The sequence below is a fragment of the Nicotiana tomentosiformis genome, chromosome 9 (assembly GCF_000390325.3).
Source record: "Nicotiana tomentosiformis chromosome 9, ASM39032v3, whole genome shotgun sequence".
NCBI classification, from domain to species: domain Eukaryota; kingdom Viridiplantae; phylum Streptophyta; class Magnoliopsida; order Solanales; family Solanaceae; genus Nicotiana; species Nicotiana tomentosiformis.
Genome location: NC_090820.1, coordinates 108,159,838 through 108,178,140, shown reverse-complemented (window position 1 = coordinate 108,178,140; position 18,303 = coordinate 108,159,838). Strand labels below are relative to the sequence as shown.

Genomic DNA, 18,303 nt, shown 5'->3' with positions numbered 1-18,303 from the left:
ATGCCATTCTTATGCTTCCCACCGAGAGAGAGAGAGGGTAAGGAGGTTTATTGATAGACTTGCACAGCCTATCAGATTGCAGATGGCTAAGGAGACGGGGAGTGAAATTTCTTTTCAAGCGGCTGCTAATGTCGCCAGACGAGTCGAAATGGTTCTTACTCAGGGAGGTCAGGGGTCTGGCAAGAGTCCTCGTCATTCCGGTGAGTTCAGCGGTGCCTCATCTAGAGGCAGGAGTACTTTTGGTAGAGGCCATTGTCCCAGGCTGTTTCATTCAGCGCTCTAGGCATCCCACGGTGCCTCAGGTAGTCGTGGCCCTCAAATGCATTATTCCGACCAGCTAGCCTACAGTGCACCACCAGCTCCTTTTAGTGAACCTCCACTCCAGAGTTATCAGGGTGGTTATTCAGGTCGACATGGTCAGTTTCAGGGTCAGCAGTCACAACAGCCGAGGTTATGTTATACTTGTGGTGATCCGAGGCACATTGCTCGATTTTGCCTTCGGGCAACGGACAACTCACAACATCAGAGTTCTCGTGCCATGGTTCCGGCACTAGTTGCTGCACCACCTTCTTAGCCAGCCAGAGGCAGGGGTCAGGCAGTCAGAGGTAGGGGCCAGACAGTTAGAGGTGGAGGTCAAGCCGTTAGAGGTGGAGACCAGCCAGCTAGAGGCCGTCCTAGAGACGTAGTTCAGGGTGGTGGGTCCCAACCCCAGTGTTATGCTTTCCAAACCAGTCCTGAGACTGAGTCATCTAACGCTGTTATCACAGGTACTGTTTAAGTTTGCAGTAGAGATGCTTCAGTTCTATTTGATCCGGGATCTACTTACTCCTATGTGTCATCCTATTTTGCTTCCTATTTGGCTGTGCCCCGTGATTCTTTGAGTGCTCCTGTGTATGTGTCCACACCAGTGGGAGATGCTATTGTTGTATATCATGTTTATCGTTCGTGTGTGGTCAACATTGGGAGTCTTGAGACTCGTGTAGATCTTCTACTTCTCGACATGGTTGATTTTGATGTCATACTGGGTATGGATTAGCTATCACCTTATCATGCTATATTAGATTGTCACGCCAAGACGGTGACCTTAGCCTTGCAAGGGTTTCCTCGATTAGAGTGGAGAGGGAATCTTGGCCATTCTGCCAGCATGGTTATCTCTTATGTGAAGGCTCGGCATATGGTCGAGAAGAGGTGTCTAGCTTATTTAGCTTATGTCCGCGATTCTAGTACAGAGGTTCCTTCCATAGATTCGGTGCTGGTTGTTCGTGAGTTTCCAGAGGTGTTTCTTGCAGACCTGCCAGGAATGCCACCCAACAGGGATATTGATTTATGCATTGATTTGGCTCTGGGCACTCAGCCTATTTCCATTCCTCCATATATCATGGCCCCATATCATGGCCCCACCAGAGTTGAAAGAATTGAAGGAGCAGTTGCAAGATTTGCTTGATAATGGATTCATTAGACTTAGTGTCTAGCTTGGGGTGCACCTCTGTTGTTTGTGAAGAAGAAAGATAGTTCGATGAGGATGTGTATAGATTATCGGCAGTTGAACAAAGTCACCATCAAGAACAAATATCCATTGCCGATGATTGATGATTTATTTGATCAGCTTCAAGGTGCCAAGGTATTTTCAAAGATTGATTTGAGATCTGGCTACCATCAGTTGAAGATTAGGGCATCCAATGTACCTGAGATAGCTTTCCGGACTCGGTATGGGCATTATGAGTTTCTAGTGATGTCATTTGGGCTAACAAATGCCCCAGCAACATTCATGGATTTGATGAACCGGGTGTTCAAACCCTACTTGGATTCCTTTATGGTTGTGTTTATTGATGATATCTTGATCTACTCCCACAGTCGAGAGGAGCATGAGCAACACCTTCGGATCGTTCTTCAGACTCTGAAAGACAGCCAGTTATATGCTAAATTCTCAAAATGGGAGTTTTGGTTGAGTTCAGTTGCTTTCTTGGGTCACGTTGTATCAGTAGGGGGTATTCAGGTGGATCCTAAGAAGATTGAGGCAGCCCATAACTGGCCTAGACCCATATCAGCTACAGAGATCCGTAGTTTCCAGGGTTTGGCGGGCTATTACCGTCGATTTGTGGAGGGGTTTTCATCCATAGAAGCTCTGTTGACTAGATTGACCCAGAATGGTGCCCCGTTCAGGTGGTCAGACGAGTGTGAAGCGAGCTTTCAGGAGCTCATGATAGCTTTGACTACGGCACCGGTATTGGTGTTACCCACAGGTTCACGATCTTATACAGTATATTGTGACGCATCTCGTATTGGTCTGGGTGCAGTATTGATGCAGCGTGGCAAGGTTATACCCTCGAATTATAGTTTTTAGCAAGGAAAAAAGAAAAACCTTGTATGTTAGAAGCTAAGGCTTAGTGGTTAGGATTTATTGTAAGGGCCAAACGATCGTATGAATCGTGCTCACATAGTCCACTCTAGCCATGATACAAGTTTTTATGCGCTTTCGATCATGTTATTTACACACTGAGAAATGAAAGAAGTTTCGCCTTGCTACTACGCATTTTCTTGCTTCTTTAATTCCGGATCCTAAGAGACCACGGGCTATCCCTACTCGGGGACTATCAAGCCCAAGGGCTACTCCAACTCGGGGACTGTTGCCCGAAGAAAGTTCGGACAACTCGGGCTATCGAATCCTGGAAGCACCAAACCTATTAGGCGGTGCCCAAATACAAAAGGCTACGGCTACCCTAAGAACGGCTCGGAGATGTCCAAAGCTCGTAATCAGAAAGTAAGGCCTTTATCAAAACTCGAAACCTGCTAAAAGGTTACCTTACCCTCGGCAAAAGCATCGTCTAAAATCACTTAAGCATCTTGAAAACTTTTGGTCACACCGAGGTTTCAAAGCCTCGAGCAAACAAAGTTGTATTGAGGTCGGGCTCCGTTCAGACCTCCGAAAAATGAATGCCCCATAACTACATTTGATTCTATTTTAAGGCATCAAAAATATTACATGAATAGAAATTATAAAAAGATGCTGGAAAAGTAAAGACACGATATTGCCAGAAAGGGAAAATTTCATATATATTCCGAAATATATTTACAAAGGCCCAATAAAAATGGCCTTAAAATAAACAAAAAAGAATAGACCTGAGGGAAAGCAAAACGGGTACTGAGGCATCTACACCTGGTCTTCACCGGGGCCTGACTCGTCACTAGAACTGTTGGAGTTCTCAGATCCCTCGGAGCCTTCGGCACCCTTAGGCTCGTAAAGCTCCTTTGCCTCGGCCTCGAGCATCTTAGCTTCCTCGATCTTGGCCGATAAATTGAAGCCTCAGGCATGGATCTCTTTGTGGGTCTCCCTTTGGGACAACCGCTTCATGTCTTCAGCCTTCGTCTTTAGGCAGGTCTCGGCTGCCTCCACACCGGCCTTGTACCGAGACACCATTTCCTCGTCATTAGTGAAGGTTGTGTCCAATTTGGACTTTAATGCCTCATATTATCTTCTGAAGGCATCCCGCTCTGTGACAGCCGAGCTCATATGTGCTTGGAGATCATCATTCAACTGAGACCACTTGTCAGCTTTGTCCTTTGCCACCCATAGTTGGCTCTCAACTGACACCAACTCTGCCTTAGCAGTTTCCTTCTCTGAAGCCAGAAGGTCCATCATGACCTTCCACACTTCTGCCATGGCCTTGATCTCGTTCATCTCGGCTCGGAGTTGGTCGATCGGGTAGACCTTCTGTTGGACCTGCAAGGTTATGTTGTTAGTCACCACGACTAACTTCTTAGTTTTAGCTTCAAAGACCTTTATCTTTTCAACCAGGTCGGCATGTTCTCGTTTTATGATCGAGGTCTCCTTCTGAACTTTGTCCAGCTCGCCCTGGAGGTCTTTAAGGGCCTTATCCTATTTCTCATTGAGAAGCATGTGCATGTCCTTCTTCTGGACCTATTCTTTGAGCTCAAACTCGAGCTGGCTGGTTTCCAAGCGGTACCAGAGGAAGAATTCGTGATGGAGCACTGAAGCCTGTAAAATAGTGGAACTAGTAAGGGACATCAAGGGAAAACTTAAGCAGGATTCATGAAGGGAGTATAAAAGTGTAAGAATCTTACCCGGTTCAGCGCCTGTTGCGCCTCGTTAAAAAGACTTGACGTGCCTACCTCGTTCAACTTTGCCTGGTCCTCCTCGGTCACCAGACATCAAAGGTATCTGGCTACCCCAACCAGAGCAGACAGAATCTAGGGATCCTCCAAGAGTGTGAGAACAACCGTCCTCTTGCGCTCGGGGTCCACGCTCGGTGCAAGGAATTACTTCACCAATCTTAGTTTTGTACTTGGCCCGTTAGCTCCCAAAGGCACGTCCTTTTTCGATATCTCCAGGTGACCCAGCCCGGAGAAATCTTCCAATGTGGACATGTCCATTCCATTTAAGAAGGAGTAGATATGTCTATCATACCGGTAGCCTCCTTTGGAATAGAAACGGCTTCTTGGGAGTTCACAGTCCCCATCTCCACTTCGGCCTCTCGAGTCGGAAGGGGATCAGCCTCATGGCTCCTTTCCTCGGTTGCCGCCCACTCCCCAGCAGAGGTCGATCCACTGGTGACAAAGATGACAACTTCTTCAGGCTCATCCATGAGCTGGTGAAGCAAGTCGGAATCCGGTACCCTGGACTTAGTATTCTTCTTAGGCATACGAGCCCAGGTGGCTTCCTTGTTTTTTATCTTCAACTCGAGATTTGAGGAATATGACGATTTTCTTTTCCTTTGCTTCTCCTCCACGGTAGCCCGGGGTTGTCCCGAGCCTAAGTTTGGTGGTCTTAGGAAAACCTATAAAGGAAAAGAGAAGGTCAACATCATGTAAGCATGGGTATGTAGTAATAACTATTTAGGGGAGAGCCATACCATGAGAACGGGCCTTCCATTTGCTCTTCAAAGTTTTGCGCCACGTGCGCTCGTAGTATGAGATCTGTTGGCAGAACCCTTCGATCCACTCCTTGAGTCGGGGGACCACATTAGGAACCTGAGTAATAACTGCACGACCATAAATACTGGCGATGAGAGAAAAAATGAAGGGAAATTGACACCTAAAGAAAGACTACACTTACGAGATGTCTTCCACTTTTCGGGGAATGGCAGGAACTCGAGAGGGATCGGGTCTTCATTCTTTACCCGAACAAAATGCAATTGCCAACCTTGGTCTCGTTCCTCGTCGATGCTGGAAAAAGGGGCCTTGCTAGCTTTACAAACAAGCTTGATTAGTCCCCCTCGAAAAATTCAAGGATTGTACAGACGAGGTAGGTGGTCGAGGGTGAATTGAGGAGATTTAGTGTTGTTCACGAAATGGCATACCTCTTGCAAAAGGCCCGGGACGAGTTTATTTTCCCGAGGCACACCTCGTACCTCTTACAAAAGGCCAGTATTACTGGGTCTACCGGGCCCAACGTGAAGGGGTAAGTGTAAACACTTAAATACCCCTCCACGTAGGTAATGATATCATCCTTAAGCCCAGGAAAAACCACGTCTTTGCCTTCCCATTTACAGTCCTCTCGGACTATGGGAAGGGTATCCTTAGTGATTGAGCATATGTATCTCCATGCTCCTTTACCTCGGTATTGTTTGACGGAGGCCTTCTCGACCTTGAAATTGTCCCTGATAGAACAGCCCCCAGGTATGAAGATTTTCATAGGAGGCTCTGGAAGCACCTCAGGGACATCTACCTCAACATCTGCGGCCGAGTGGGAAGTAAAAAGGGTCATTTGCTATGGTACAGACTTGGAAGTTTTGGCCATTGTAAATCTGGGAAAGTATATGAAGATTTGAAGAAGGCGTATGAAGATTTGAAGGTAAGAAGTGAAGATATGAAGATATGAAGTTCTGGGTTAAAAATCCAAGAAACAAACGCGAAGGTTTGAAGATTAAATATGAATATGTAAAGGTTCAAGAAGTGAGGTATGAAGATTTGAGAAAGTTGAAAGCCTTTATAAAGTCAAAGGTAAGAGCTAGGATCAGAAAGTAAAAGAAGTGAACAGGGTCGAAGCTTTTATAGGGGGAAATGTAATTAATATGCGACGTTTCACATTCAAAAGCAATCAGCTAATGATCAACACGTGTCCAAAGTCAGAACGCCGTGACTGATGGGACGTTTCGGCTTATCCGTCATCTCGGTTGTAACGTGCGAAGGAAGGAACCGGGGTTCATCTACCGTTTCCCATAGTTTAGGCAAACCTACTCTCTGGGAAACGAGGGGACTATCTGTATACTAGTAGAACCTGGGGCAACATACACCCTGATTTTTCGGTGGGTCAAAATAAAGCAAGGATATGAATACACGAATCGAAATTAAAGCTGAGAACTTCTTGTACCAAGGCCCGAACGGAATGCTCGCCATCGGACTTGATAAAACAATGCACCCCGGACTCGGAATGGGTTCTGAGACTCCGGGAAGCACATGAACAGTTGTAGGCGACGGATAAAGGGTCGTGATATCCAGGACCAACCGGTTATCACTGTGCGGATCTCGCTCGATGGATGTTACAAATTAGTAATTAACGAGAGAGGGGGAGTTTTACCTTTTCTAGACTTATACTAGAGGTTAACTCTCTTACTATATAAAGGGGAAGTTTTTTCCTTGATAAGACATATTGTAACATGCATATGAAGGCAATACAAACCTATTTCTCTGCTTTGTAGTTATTGAAAAGTTCTTATTTAATTGTTGTTCTTCATAGACATCTAGCTTCGAACCAAGGGTCCAATCGAGGGCAAAATCATTGTTCAACGCAAATTCAAGCTCAGACGTAACATAATAATTGGTTTGGTTATTCATTCTGTATTTAACTCGTTTATCAAATATTCTTGATTATTTGTATTAAATTAATCCACATATCCTTAAAACCGTGCATAAATTCAATTATTATTCGTTTTAAGGGTAAACAACGTTAATTCCAATTTGAGTATAAAAATCTCCCAAAAGAGAATACATAAACAAAGTCCCTACATAAGCAGAAAAAAGGTACAACTCTAGAATAACTTTACAACAAAGAACTAAGATTTGAAAATAATAGACATGGCACACTGGTAAGGTACAAGTTCACTGTCTGCTTCATTAGTCACGTTAAAGCTTCAGAAAACTGCACAGTGTTTGCTCGCAAATTCACTCTTTGAATGCTCTCAATCTTTTGTGTATTTTCTCTCAGTGCAGAACATGATTGCGTGCAAAATGAAGACTTAGATAATATGTAGAGTTATTGATTTCGAATGGCTCATATTGACGGCTCTAAGCGAAAGATTGTAACAAAATACCAATCTTCACGAAAGAATAATATTTATTAAGTTATGTATAGTATGAATCTCGGTTAATATAATGGTTTGTGAAGGGATATTTAATTTAAAATGGTATAAAAGCCTATCAATATTATTATGATATTTGTCATGTGAAATCAGATATCGCAATATGAATAGGAAAATATATCTTAAAAGATGAAACAATAAAGAGAGAGTTATGTTTTACAAGGCAAATATCTAGACCAAAATGTTTGAATCAACCATGGAAATGAAGAAGAAAAGTGAAGCAGGCGAGCAAAATTAGGAATTTTCACTTATGGCATTAACTGAAAGAATTGTACAGAGGTGTAGATGCTGTAATATATAGCTCCACTAATTAACTAACTGGCCTACTCTAACAATAATTATAAAAGACTCCAACTTTGCCTTATTTGTAGATTGACCCCAAAACTAATCTAACATGCTATACTTCAATACTCCCCCTCAAGCTAGAGGATGAAGTATATTCAGCACACTCAGCTTGCTTAATAACAAATGATGTTGCCCAGAAGTTAACCTCTTAGTAAGTAGATCAGCCAACTGATCTCGAACAAAATGACAGTCAATTTCAATATGTTTAGTGCGCTCATGGAATATAGGATTGGCAACAATCCGCATAGCAGCCTTGTTATCACAATAGAGAGTAACAGGTCGAAGAACATGTACACCTCACTCTGCAAAAAGTCACAGTAACCAAGTGAGCTCAACAACAACAGTGGCCATACTTCTGTACTCAACTTCTGCATTGCTCCTAGATATGGTGTGTTGCTTCTTAGACTTCCAAGAGATCAAGGAGTCCCCAAGTTTGACCAGGTAGACACTAACAGATCTTCTAGTGACAGGGCAAGCACCCCAATTTGAATCACAGAATGCAGTAAGAGAATGCATAGGTGATATCTTCAGGATAATGCCAAGACCTATTGCATTTTTGAGATATCTCACCACCCTAAGAGTTGCCTCCATAGGGACCTTTTAGGAGCCTGCATGAATTGGCTAAGACTCTGGACAACAAAGGATATCTCAGGCCGGGTAACTGTCAAGTACAAAACCTTGCCAATAAGCTTCTGATAGCTGGTAAGATCTACCAAAGGATCATCAGTAGATGAACATCATGCCACCTTATCAAACTCCAATGTGGTAAATTTTTGATTGATTTCTAGAGGAGTTACTGCCGGCTTAGCTCCGCTAAGACCTAGTTCTGAGATCAACACTAGAGTGTATTTCCTTTGATTGAGTAGGACACCATGTTTGGACCTCAACACTTCAATGCCAAGGAAGTACCTTAGTTCACCCAAATCTTTGACTTTAAACCGTTGATGCAATGAATGTTTGGCCTCTTTGATCAACTCTAGATTGCTACCAGTAAGTAACAAATCGTCTACATAGATCAATATCACCACAATATCATGTCCAACCTTCTTAGTGAACAGGGAATAATCAAACTTACTCGGTGTGAAACCTACATGTAACAGGACTTGAGTAAGCTTTAAGTTTCACTGTCAAGATGCCTGCTTGAACCCATATAATGATTTCAATAGTGTGCAAACCTTCTTGTGCTCCCCCTGTCTCTGAAATCCCTATGGAAAATCCATGTATACCTCTTCTGAGAGATACAAAATCTGGCGAGCGCAAAATACACACTAAAACATGCTCGCTAGTCAAATATAGTAAATTAAAATATCGTATCCACATGGATTAGAGTTAAACAGTATTATCGTAGTTTGTAGCTAGATTGCTATCCAAGGTGATCAACAATTTAGGGTTATGTGATTAAAACTAAATTTAACTAAGAATCTATACTATTGGCTAATGACAATCAACGCAAGTATTAAGCAAAGGAAGTTATCAATTGGGAGAAGATAGGGTCGATAGGATAGGTGCAAGATAAATGTTTGGTATTTAAATATAGATAATTAACTTTTAATATTCAAGTGAGTCTCTCGAATTCACTTGATTATTAGTTCAATTGATTAGTAGAAATTCCTCTTTAGATTAAGCCTCAACCTCACTAGATGAACCAATTTTAAGCACGTGAAGATATGCAAGAATTCATAGTGGATTGGTCTTTTGGAGAACCTCTCTCAATTATCCTCCTAACTAAGTTTAATAAACAATTCAACTAGCCTCTTCCGATTACTAAGAAGAATTAATGACTTCAACCAACAAAATATAATGCAACAATATCACAAGTTATGCCTCTCTCGATTACATTAACAAGTGAATATAGATGCAACAGTTAAAACATCCAAAACGATTTAATACATAAAACTAGAGTTAGTTATCCACAAACAAGTATGACTACACCAAATTCATCAAACTGTCACGACCCGAAATTTCCCACCGACGGGACCGTGATGGCGCCTAACATTTCACTTGTTAGGCAAGCCAACGTTAGAAAATCGTTAAACCAATTCCTTATTTCCATTCAGTAAATAACAATAATTAACTAAGATGAAATATAATAAGTACGGAATATTATAAAACTATATTAATTACTACCACCCGGATCTGGAATCACAATTCACGAGCATTCTAGAATTTACTACAAGTAATAGTTTGAAAGAAATACAACTGTCTAAATGAAAGAAAACAGTAGGACATAAAAGATAGGCGGGGACTTCAAGGTCTGTGAACGCCGACAGATCTACCTTGAGTCTCCGGACAGTGGACCAATAGCAAATCTCGATCAACCTGAGCCAGTATCAAAATCTACACAAAAAGTGCAGAGTGCAGCATCAGTACAACCGACCCCATGTACTAGAAAGTGTCGAGCCTAACCTCGGCGAAGTAGTGACGAGGTTAGAACAAGACACTCACATATAACCTGAACAATATAATCTTGCTAGTGGCAACAACAGTAAATAAAGGAATAACATAAAAATAATGGGAAAGGAAGTGGGGGGAATACAACATAAAGAGTGAGAATAATGAAAAGACAGAATTAAACCAAAAATCCTTAAAAGAATTGAGCAATTAAAACAGCAAGGAAAACTGCATGGTATCACCCTTTGTGCTTTTACTCTCGACCTCACCAAATAAATAAATAGATCGGCACGGCATCATCCTTCGTGCATTAAACCTCTCATAATATACATGGCATCACCCTTCGTGCTTTAAACCTCTCATAATATACACAGCATCACCCTTCGTGCTTTACACTCTTCCTCATAATATAAATAATGCATGCACGGCATTACCCTTCGTGCTTTACACTCCTCCTCACCAATCACAAAATCAATAACAACGGATAGATAAGAGTATCACAAAGAAACTAGTATTTTACCCATAATCAATAGCACACTGTAATCTCAACCTTGAATTAATATTCGAAAGTTACCAAATCTCAGTGAAACCAGATATGAGTCACCCAACATTTCAAATAACCCGCTAAGCATGGATAGTAGAATTTAAAGCTACAAAATAGACAAGAATAGAATTTCACTCGCATGCTATGACTCGACAACAATGCATAGATGCTCGTCACCTTACCTATACGTCATATTTAACAACCAAACATGTAGCAAATGAACACATAATACATATTCCCTCAAGCAAAAGTTAGACACGATACTTACCTTGCTCCGAAGGCCACTTAATGCTCAATCATAGCTTTTCCTTTGGAATTCACCTCCAAACCACTCGTATCTATTCAAAAATGACTCAATAATATCAAATATTGCTAAAGGAATCAATTATATTTCATAAATTAAATTTTCCAAATTTTCCTCCAAAAAGTCGAAAAATCGACCCCGGGCCCGCTTGGTCAAAACCCGAGGTTCGAACCAAAATCTTTTTACCCATTCACCCCCGAGCCCGAATATGTAATTAGTTTTAGAATCCGACCTCAAATTGAGGTCTAAATCCTCAAATTTTCGAAATTCCTAGTTTCTACCCTAACCCTAATTCTATAATGAAAACTCTAGATTTTAGGTTGATAATTCATAAAATGTAATGGGTAATTGAAATAAAATGGTTTAGAATCACTTATCAACACTTTGGGGAAGAAAATGACTCTTGAAAATTGCCTTTACCCGTTTGGTTCTTGAAAATTGTTGAAGAAATGGCTTAAACCCGTGTTTGGAGTCTGTTTTAAGTCACTGGATAGGCCTTCATCGCGTTCGCGACAGGCCTGTCACGACCGCGATACACAGCGGCCTAAGGCCTTCGCGTTCGCGAGTCTTTCTACACATTCGCGTAAGGAAGCTCCCCCCAAGACTTCGCGTTCGTGACCCAATGGACGCGTTCGCGTAGAAGAACATGACCCCCCCCTCCCCCAGGTCCCTTAAACTATCGCATTTGCGTGAGACAGATCACGTTCGCGAAGGGTACCACATCCAACGCTTCGCGTTCGCGACCAGTCCTTCGCGTTTGCGAAGAAGAAAATTCCCTGCCCCCATTTTACCTTTCGCGTTCGCGACACTACCTACGCGAATGCGAAGAAGGGCACACCAGAACAGCTGTTGCAGCAAAAATCTCAGATTTTGTAAGTGCAAATCACCCCGTAGCCTATCTGAAACTCACCCGAGCCCTCCGGGCTCCAAACCAAACATGCACACAAGTCTAAAAACAGCATACGAACCTGCTCACGTGATCAAATCGCCAAAATAACACCTAGAACTACGAATTCAGCACCAAATCGAATGAAATTCTTAAAAACACTTTAAAATTTCTATTTTCTCAACTGGACGTCCGAATCACGTCAAATCAACTTCGTTTCTTACCAAATTTCACCGACAAGTCTTAAATATCATAATGAACCTGTACCGGGCTCCGGAACCAAAATACGGACCCGATACTAACAATGCCAAATATCAATCAATTCTTAAAAATAAATAATTTTCAAACTTTTAATTTTCATCATAAATTCATAACTCAAGCTAGGGACCTCCGAATTTGATTTCGGGCATACGCCCATGTCCCATAATTCGATACGGACCTACCGAGACCGTCAAAGCACGGATCCGGGCCCGTTTACCATATATGTTGACCGAAGTCAACTAAAATCAACTTTTAAGGTAAAAATTCTTATTTTCATTAGTTTTCAACATAAAAGCTTTCCAGAAACCTGCCCGGACTGCGCACGTAAATCGAGGAGGGTAAAAATGAGATTTCTAAGGCTTAAGAGCGCATATTTGAGTTCTAAAATATAAGATGACCTTTTGGGTCATCACATTCTCCACCTCTAAAACAATCGTTCGTCCTCGAACGAACATAGAAAAGTACCTGGGCTGGTGAAAAGGTGGGGATATCTACTCCGCATATGGGACTCAGACTCCCAAGTAGCTGCCTTAATAGGCTGACCTCTCCACTGCACTCGAACTGAAAGGTAACTTTTTGATATCAACTGGCAAACTTGTCGGGCTAGAATTGCCACTGGCTCCTCCTCGTAAGTCAAATCCTTGTCCAATTGGACAGAGCTGAAATCTAACACATGGGACGGATCGCCGTGATACTTTCGAAGCATGGACACATGGAATACCAGATGAATAACTGCTAAACTAGGTGGCAACGCAAGCCTGTAAGCCACCTCTCCCACTCTCTCCAGAATCTCAAAAGTTCTGATATACCTAGGGCTCAACTTGCCCTTCTTTCCAAACCTCATTACACCCTTCATGGGTGATACCCGAAGTAACACTCTCTCTCCGACCATGAATGCAACATCACGAACTCTACGGTCGGCATAACTCTTCTGCCTGGACTGAGCTGTGCGAAGTCGATCCTGAATAATCTTGACCCTATCCAAGGCATCCTGTACTAAGTCTGTGCCCAACAACCGAGCCTCTCCCGGCTCGAACCACCCAACTGTCGACCAACACCGCCTACCATATAATGCCTCATAGGGAGCCATCTGAATGCTCGACTTGTAGCTGTTATTGTAGGCGAACTCTGCAGGGGGCAAGAACTGATCCCACGATCCTCTGAAGTCTATAACACAAGCGCGAAGCATATCCTCCAAGATCTGAATAGTACGCTCGGACTGCCCGTCCGTCTGAGGATGAAATGTTGTGCTCAACTCAACCCGCGTACCCAACTCACGCCGAACTTCTATCTAAAAGTGCAAGGTAAACTATGTACCTCGATCAGAAATGATAGACACGGGCACACCGTGAAGACAAACAATCTCCCGAATATAAATCTCTTCTAACTGCTCCGAGGATTAGGTAACTGCCACATTAATGAAGTACGCTGACTTAGTCAGCGTATCCACTATAACCCACATGGCGTCGAACTTCCTCTGAGTCTATGGGAGTCCAACAACAAAGTCCATAGTGATACGCTCCCATTTCCACTCAGGAATCTCCATCTGCTGAAGCAATCCACCGGGTCTCTTATACTCATATTTCACCTCCTGATAATTCAAGCACCGAGCCATGTAAGCAACTATATCTTTCTTCATCCTCCTCCACCAATAATGTTGTTGCATGTCCTGGTACATCTTGGCAGTGCCCGGGTGAATAGAATACCGAGAACTATGAGCCTCATCAAGGATCAACTCACGAAGCCCATCCACATTAGGCACACAAATACGACCATGCATCCTCAAAACTCCGTCATCTCCAACTGTAACCTGCTTGGCACCACCGTGCCGCACTGTGTCTCTAAGGACAAGTAAATAAGGATCGTCATACTGCCAATCTCTGATGTGCTCAAATAAAGAAGACCGAGCAACTGTACAAGCTAGAAGACGGCTAGGCTGAAAAATATCTAACCTCGCAAACTGGTTGGCCAAGGCCTGAACTTCTAATGCAAGCGGTCTCTCACCAACTGGAATATATGCAAGGCTACATATACTGACTTACTTTCTACTCAAAGTATCGGCCACCATGTTGGCCTTCCCGGGATGATACAATAGATGATATCATAGTCTTTCAATAGCTCCAACCACCTTCTCTACCTCAAATTGAGTTCCTTATGCTTGAAAAAATACTGCAAGCTTCGATGATCAATGAATACCTCACATGGCACGCCGTAAAGATAGTGCCTCCAAATCTTCAGTGCGTGAACAATGGCTGTCAGCTCTAGATCATGAACATGGTAATTCTTCTCGTGAACCTTCAGCTTCCGTGCAGAATTTCTTTCCATTTTCCTTTGGCATCGGTCAATCTCTTTTTCAGGTTTTGAAGTATAGTCTTGTTTGTTGATTCTGCATGTCTGTTCTCACTAGGGTAATAATGTGTTGATAGTATCTTCTTAATATTATGATCTTCGAAGAATTTATTTACCTTGCTTCCAATGAATTGTTTCCTATTAGCACAAACAACCTCGGCCGATATCCCGAATCGACATATTATGTGGTCCCAGATGAAGCCAATGACTTCTTTCTCTCAGACCTCTTCGAACGCTTGAGCTTCGACCCATTTGGAAAAATAATCGGTCATGAATAGTATGAATTGAGCCTTACCGGGTGCCCCACGATAGGGGACCGACGATGTCTATTCCCCACTTCATAAATGGCCATGAAGATAAAACCGGGTGGAGTATTTTCCCTGGTTCATATATCATTGGGTCGTGTCATTGGAAGTCATCACACTTTCGTACTAAGTCCTTTTTATCTTTCTCTATTTCGATTTAGTAATAGCCAACCCTGATTAATTTGCGAACCAAAGACTCTGCCCCTGAATGGTTCCTGCAAGTGCCTTCGTGAACTTCTCTCAAGGCATATTCAGTATCTCATGATCCCAAGCATCTAGCTAGCGGGCTGTTGAATGTTCCTCTGAACTATGTCCCTTTGACCAAGCAAAATCTGGTAGTCTTGGTATGCAGGGTCCTCGATTCTTTGGGATACGAGGGCAATTTTTCGGTCTTCAAGTAGTGTATGTATTTGTTCCTCCAATCCCAAGTTAAACTAATCGAATTTACTTCGGCGTGGCCTTCCTCTATCACTGGCTTCATGAGTTGTACCACCGTTCCTGAACTGAATTCATCAACATCGACCGATGAACCCAAGTTAGCCAGAGCATTGGTCTCACTGTTCTGATATCGGGGCACGTGCTGCAGGGTCCATTCCCTGAATTTATGCAGTGTTACCTGTAATTTGCCTAAGTATCTTCGCATTCGTTCCTCTTTCACATCGAATGTCCCATTGACTTGATTTACCGCTAGGAGGGAGTCGCATTTAGATTTGATTACCTCGGACCTAAGGCTTGTATCCAATTCGAGACCTACAATTATGGTCTCATACTCGGCCTCATTGTTAGTGAATTTGACAGTTCTAATAGATTGCCTAACTACATTCCCCGTAGGTGGTTTTAACACGATGCCGAGCCCAGACCCTTTTGCGTTTGAGGTACTGTACGTAAAAAAGGTCCAAATTCCTGAGGTAGTCCCCGAGGTTAGGAATAATTCCCTTTTGACTTCAGGTATTAAGGCCGGCATACAGTCGACGCCAAAGTTTGCCAAAATTTTAGATTTTATGGCGGTTCAGGGTCGATACTTGATATCGTACCTGCTGATTTCGACAAAACATTTGTTCAACTGGCCCAAGAGCTTAGGTTTGTGCATTATATTCCTCAATGGGTAAGAGGTTACGACACATATGGGGTGGCACTGGAAGTACGATTTTAACTTTCTAAAGGCGCTTAGCAAAGCGAGCACCAATTTTTCTAGGCGAGGATACCTTGTTTTGGCCTTACCTAGAGTTCTACTGACATAGTAAATAGGAAGTTGCGCACCTTTCTCTTCCCGAACCAAAACTCCACTTACCGCTTCCTCGAAAACCACCAAGTAAAGGTACAATTGTTCGTCCGCCTTCGGAATGTGGAGCAGGGGCAGACTCAATAGGTACAGTTTTAGTTCTTCCAAAGCTTGTTGTCATTTCGGGGTCCAGGAAAAGTTATTCTTTTTTTTCAACAGTGAGAAAAATAGGTAGATGTTTTTCGAGGACCTCGATATGAACCGACCCAGGGCAGCTATACGCCCGGTCAGCCTTTGAACGATCTTGATGTTGTTTACCATGGTGATGTCTTCTATGGCTTTGATTTTGTCGGGATTGATCTCGATCCCTCGATTGGATATCATAAATCATAGGAATTTTCCCGATCCGACCCTGAATGCGCACTTCTCCGGGTTCAGCTTCATATTATATTTCTTCAATATGTGGAAGTTTTCCTGGAAATATTCCAAATGGTCCTCGTAGGGACTTGACTAACATGTGGTTAATATAAACTTCTATTGATTTTCCTATCTATTCTTTGAACATCCGGTTTACTAGGCGTTGATAGCTGGCACCAACATTCTTTAATCCAAACAACATTACGTTATAACAATAGGTGCCGAATTTAGTGATAAAAAAGTCTTTGCCTGATCGCCCGGGTCCATCCAAATTTGGTTATACCTGGAATAGGTACCGAGAAAGCTGAGTATCTCGTGCCCGACCATCGCGTCGATAATCTGATTGATGTTAGGCAAAGGAAAAGAATATTTAGGACATGCCTTGTTCAGATCTTTGTAATCTACACACATTCTTACCTTATTCCCTTTTTTAGGCACTACTATGTTAGATAACCAGTTCGGGTACCTAACCTCCCAGATGGATCCTATTTTAAGGAGTTTAGATACCTCGTCCTTGATGAATGCATGTTTGACCTCGGAATGCGGCATCCTTTTGCTACTTAACCGGATGGAACTTCGGGCCCAAACTCAGTTTGTGAGTGGTTACTTCCGGAGGGATATCTGTCATGTCAAGATGGGACTAAGTGAAACAATCTATGTTAGATTTAATAAAATTAATGATTTTTTCCCTGAGCTCGGGGGTTAACCCCGTGCCCAGGTATACCTTTTGATCCGGTAGGTGTTCGATCAGTGTGACTTGCTCCAACTCTTCAATCGTTGATTTCGTGGCGTCTGTATCATCAAGAGCTATGAACGATCTTGGAACTCCGTAATCATCCTCTTTGTCTACTCCTCATTCCTGTGGTCCGGCAGGGGATGACAACAGTGGTTGCTATTAAACTTTGTCCTTTTTGGTCGACTCCATGTTCCCTAAGACGGTAGCCACCGGGAGTACTTCGTCGACTGCAAGCATCTCCTTTCCAGTTGGTTGTTCTCTGTAAACAGTCTTGATTCCTCCCGGTGTAGGGAATTTTAACGCCTGGTGTAAGGTAGAAGGTACCGCCCTTATGTTGTGAACCCATGGTCTTCCGAATAGATCAGTATATCTTATGTCCCATTCGATTACATAAAACTTTATTTCTTGGATTGTTCCAGTGGTATTCGCTGGCAGGGTTACCTCCCTTTTAGTGGTTTTGCATGCAATGTTAAATTCGTTCAACACCCGGACTGCTAGCACTAATTGATCTTGTAATCCCAATTGCTCTACGACCCTCGATTTGATGATGTTGGCCGAGCTACCTGGATCAATCAACACACGTTTAACTCGAGATTTATTGATAAGTACGAATATTACCAGTGCATCATTATGAGGTTGCCCGATGCCCTCGGCATCCTCGTCACTGAATGAAATGGTTCCCTCCGGGAAGTAATCTCGGGTGCACTTTTCCCTCTTGATGGATACTTTAGTGCATTTTATCATTGGCCCTTGAGGGATATCGACCCCTCCAATGATCATGTTGATGAAGTACTGATATTCCTCTTGTTCGGTCTGTTTGCTGGCGTCCCTGTTTCTGAAGTGGTTTTTGGCTCGATCACTTAGAAATTCTTGTAGGTGCGCATTATTAAACAACCGGGCAACTTCATCTCTCAATTGCTGGCAATCTTTGGTCTTGTGACCATAAGTGCCATGATACTTACACATAAAGTTAGGATTCTCTAGGTAAGGCCGGACTGCAATGGACGAGGCCACTTGGTTTCCTCGATGCGCCCAATGGATGATACGATGTTGGCAGCATCAACATTGAAGTTATATTCCGACAATCTTGGTGCTTCCTTGGACACGAGCAGCCTGTCCAAACCATTTTTTCTCATCAGCCCTCGACTATTGGGCCTTCGATCGCTTTTTTTTTTGTTCCTTGTGGGGTGACGCCCGGACCTGTTTCCCCTTCGATCTCCCCTT

General features: G+C 42.9%; 1 protein-coding gene across 1 annotated transcript; it reads right to left on the bottom strand.

Moving 5' to 3' along the window:
- Positions 1 to 17,238: 17,238 nt before the first annotated feature.
- Positions 17,239 to 18,045, bottom strand: LOC138899341 (uncharacterized). The gene has a single exon (XM_070185505.1). It carries the CDS (start codon positions 18,043 to 18,045, stop codon positions 17,239 to 17,241), a length of 807 nt encoding a protein of 268 aa, XP_070041606.1.
- Positions 18,046 to 18,303: the final 258 nt, after the last annotated feature.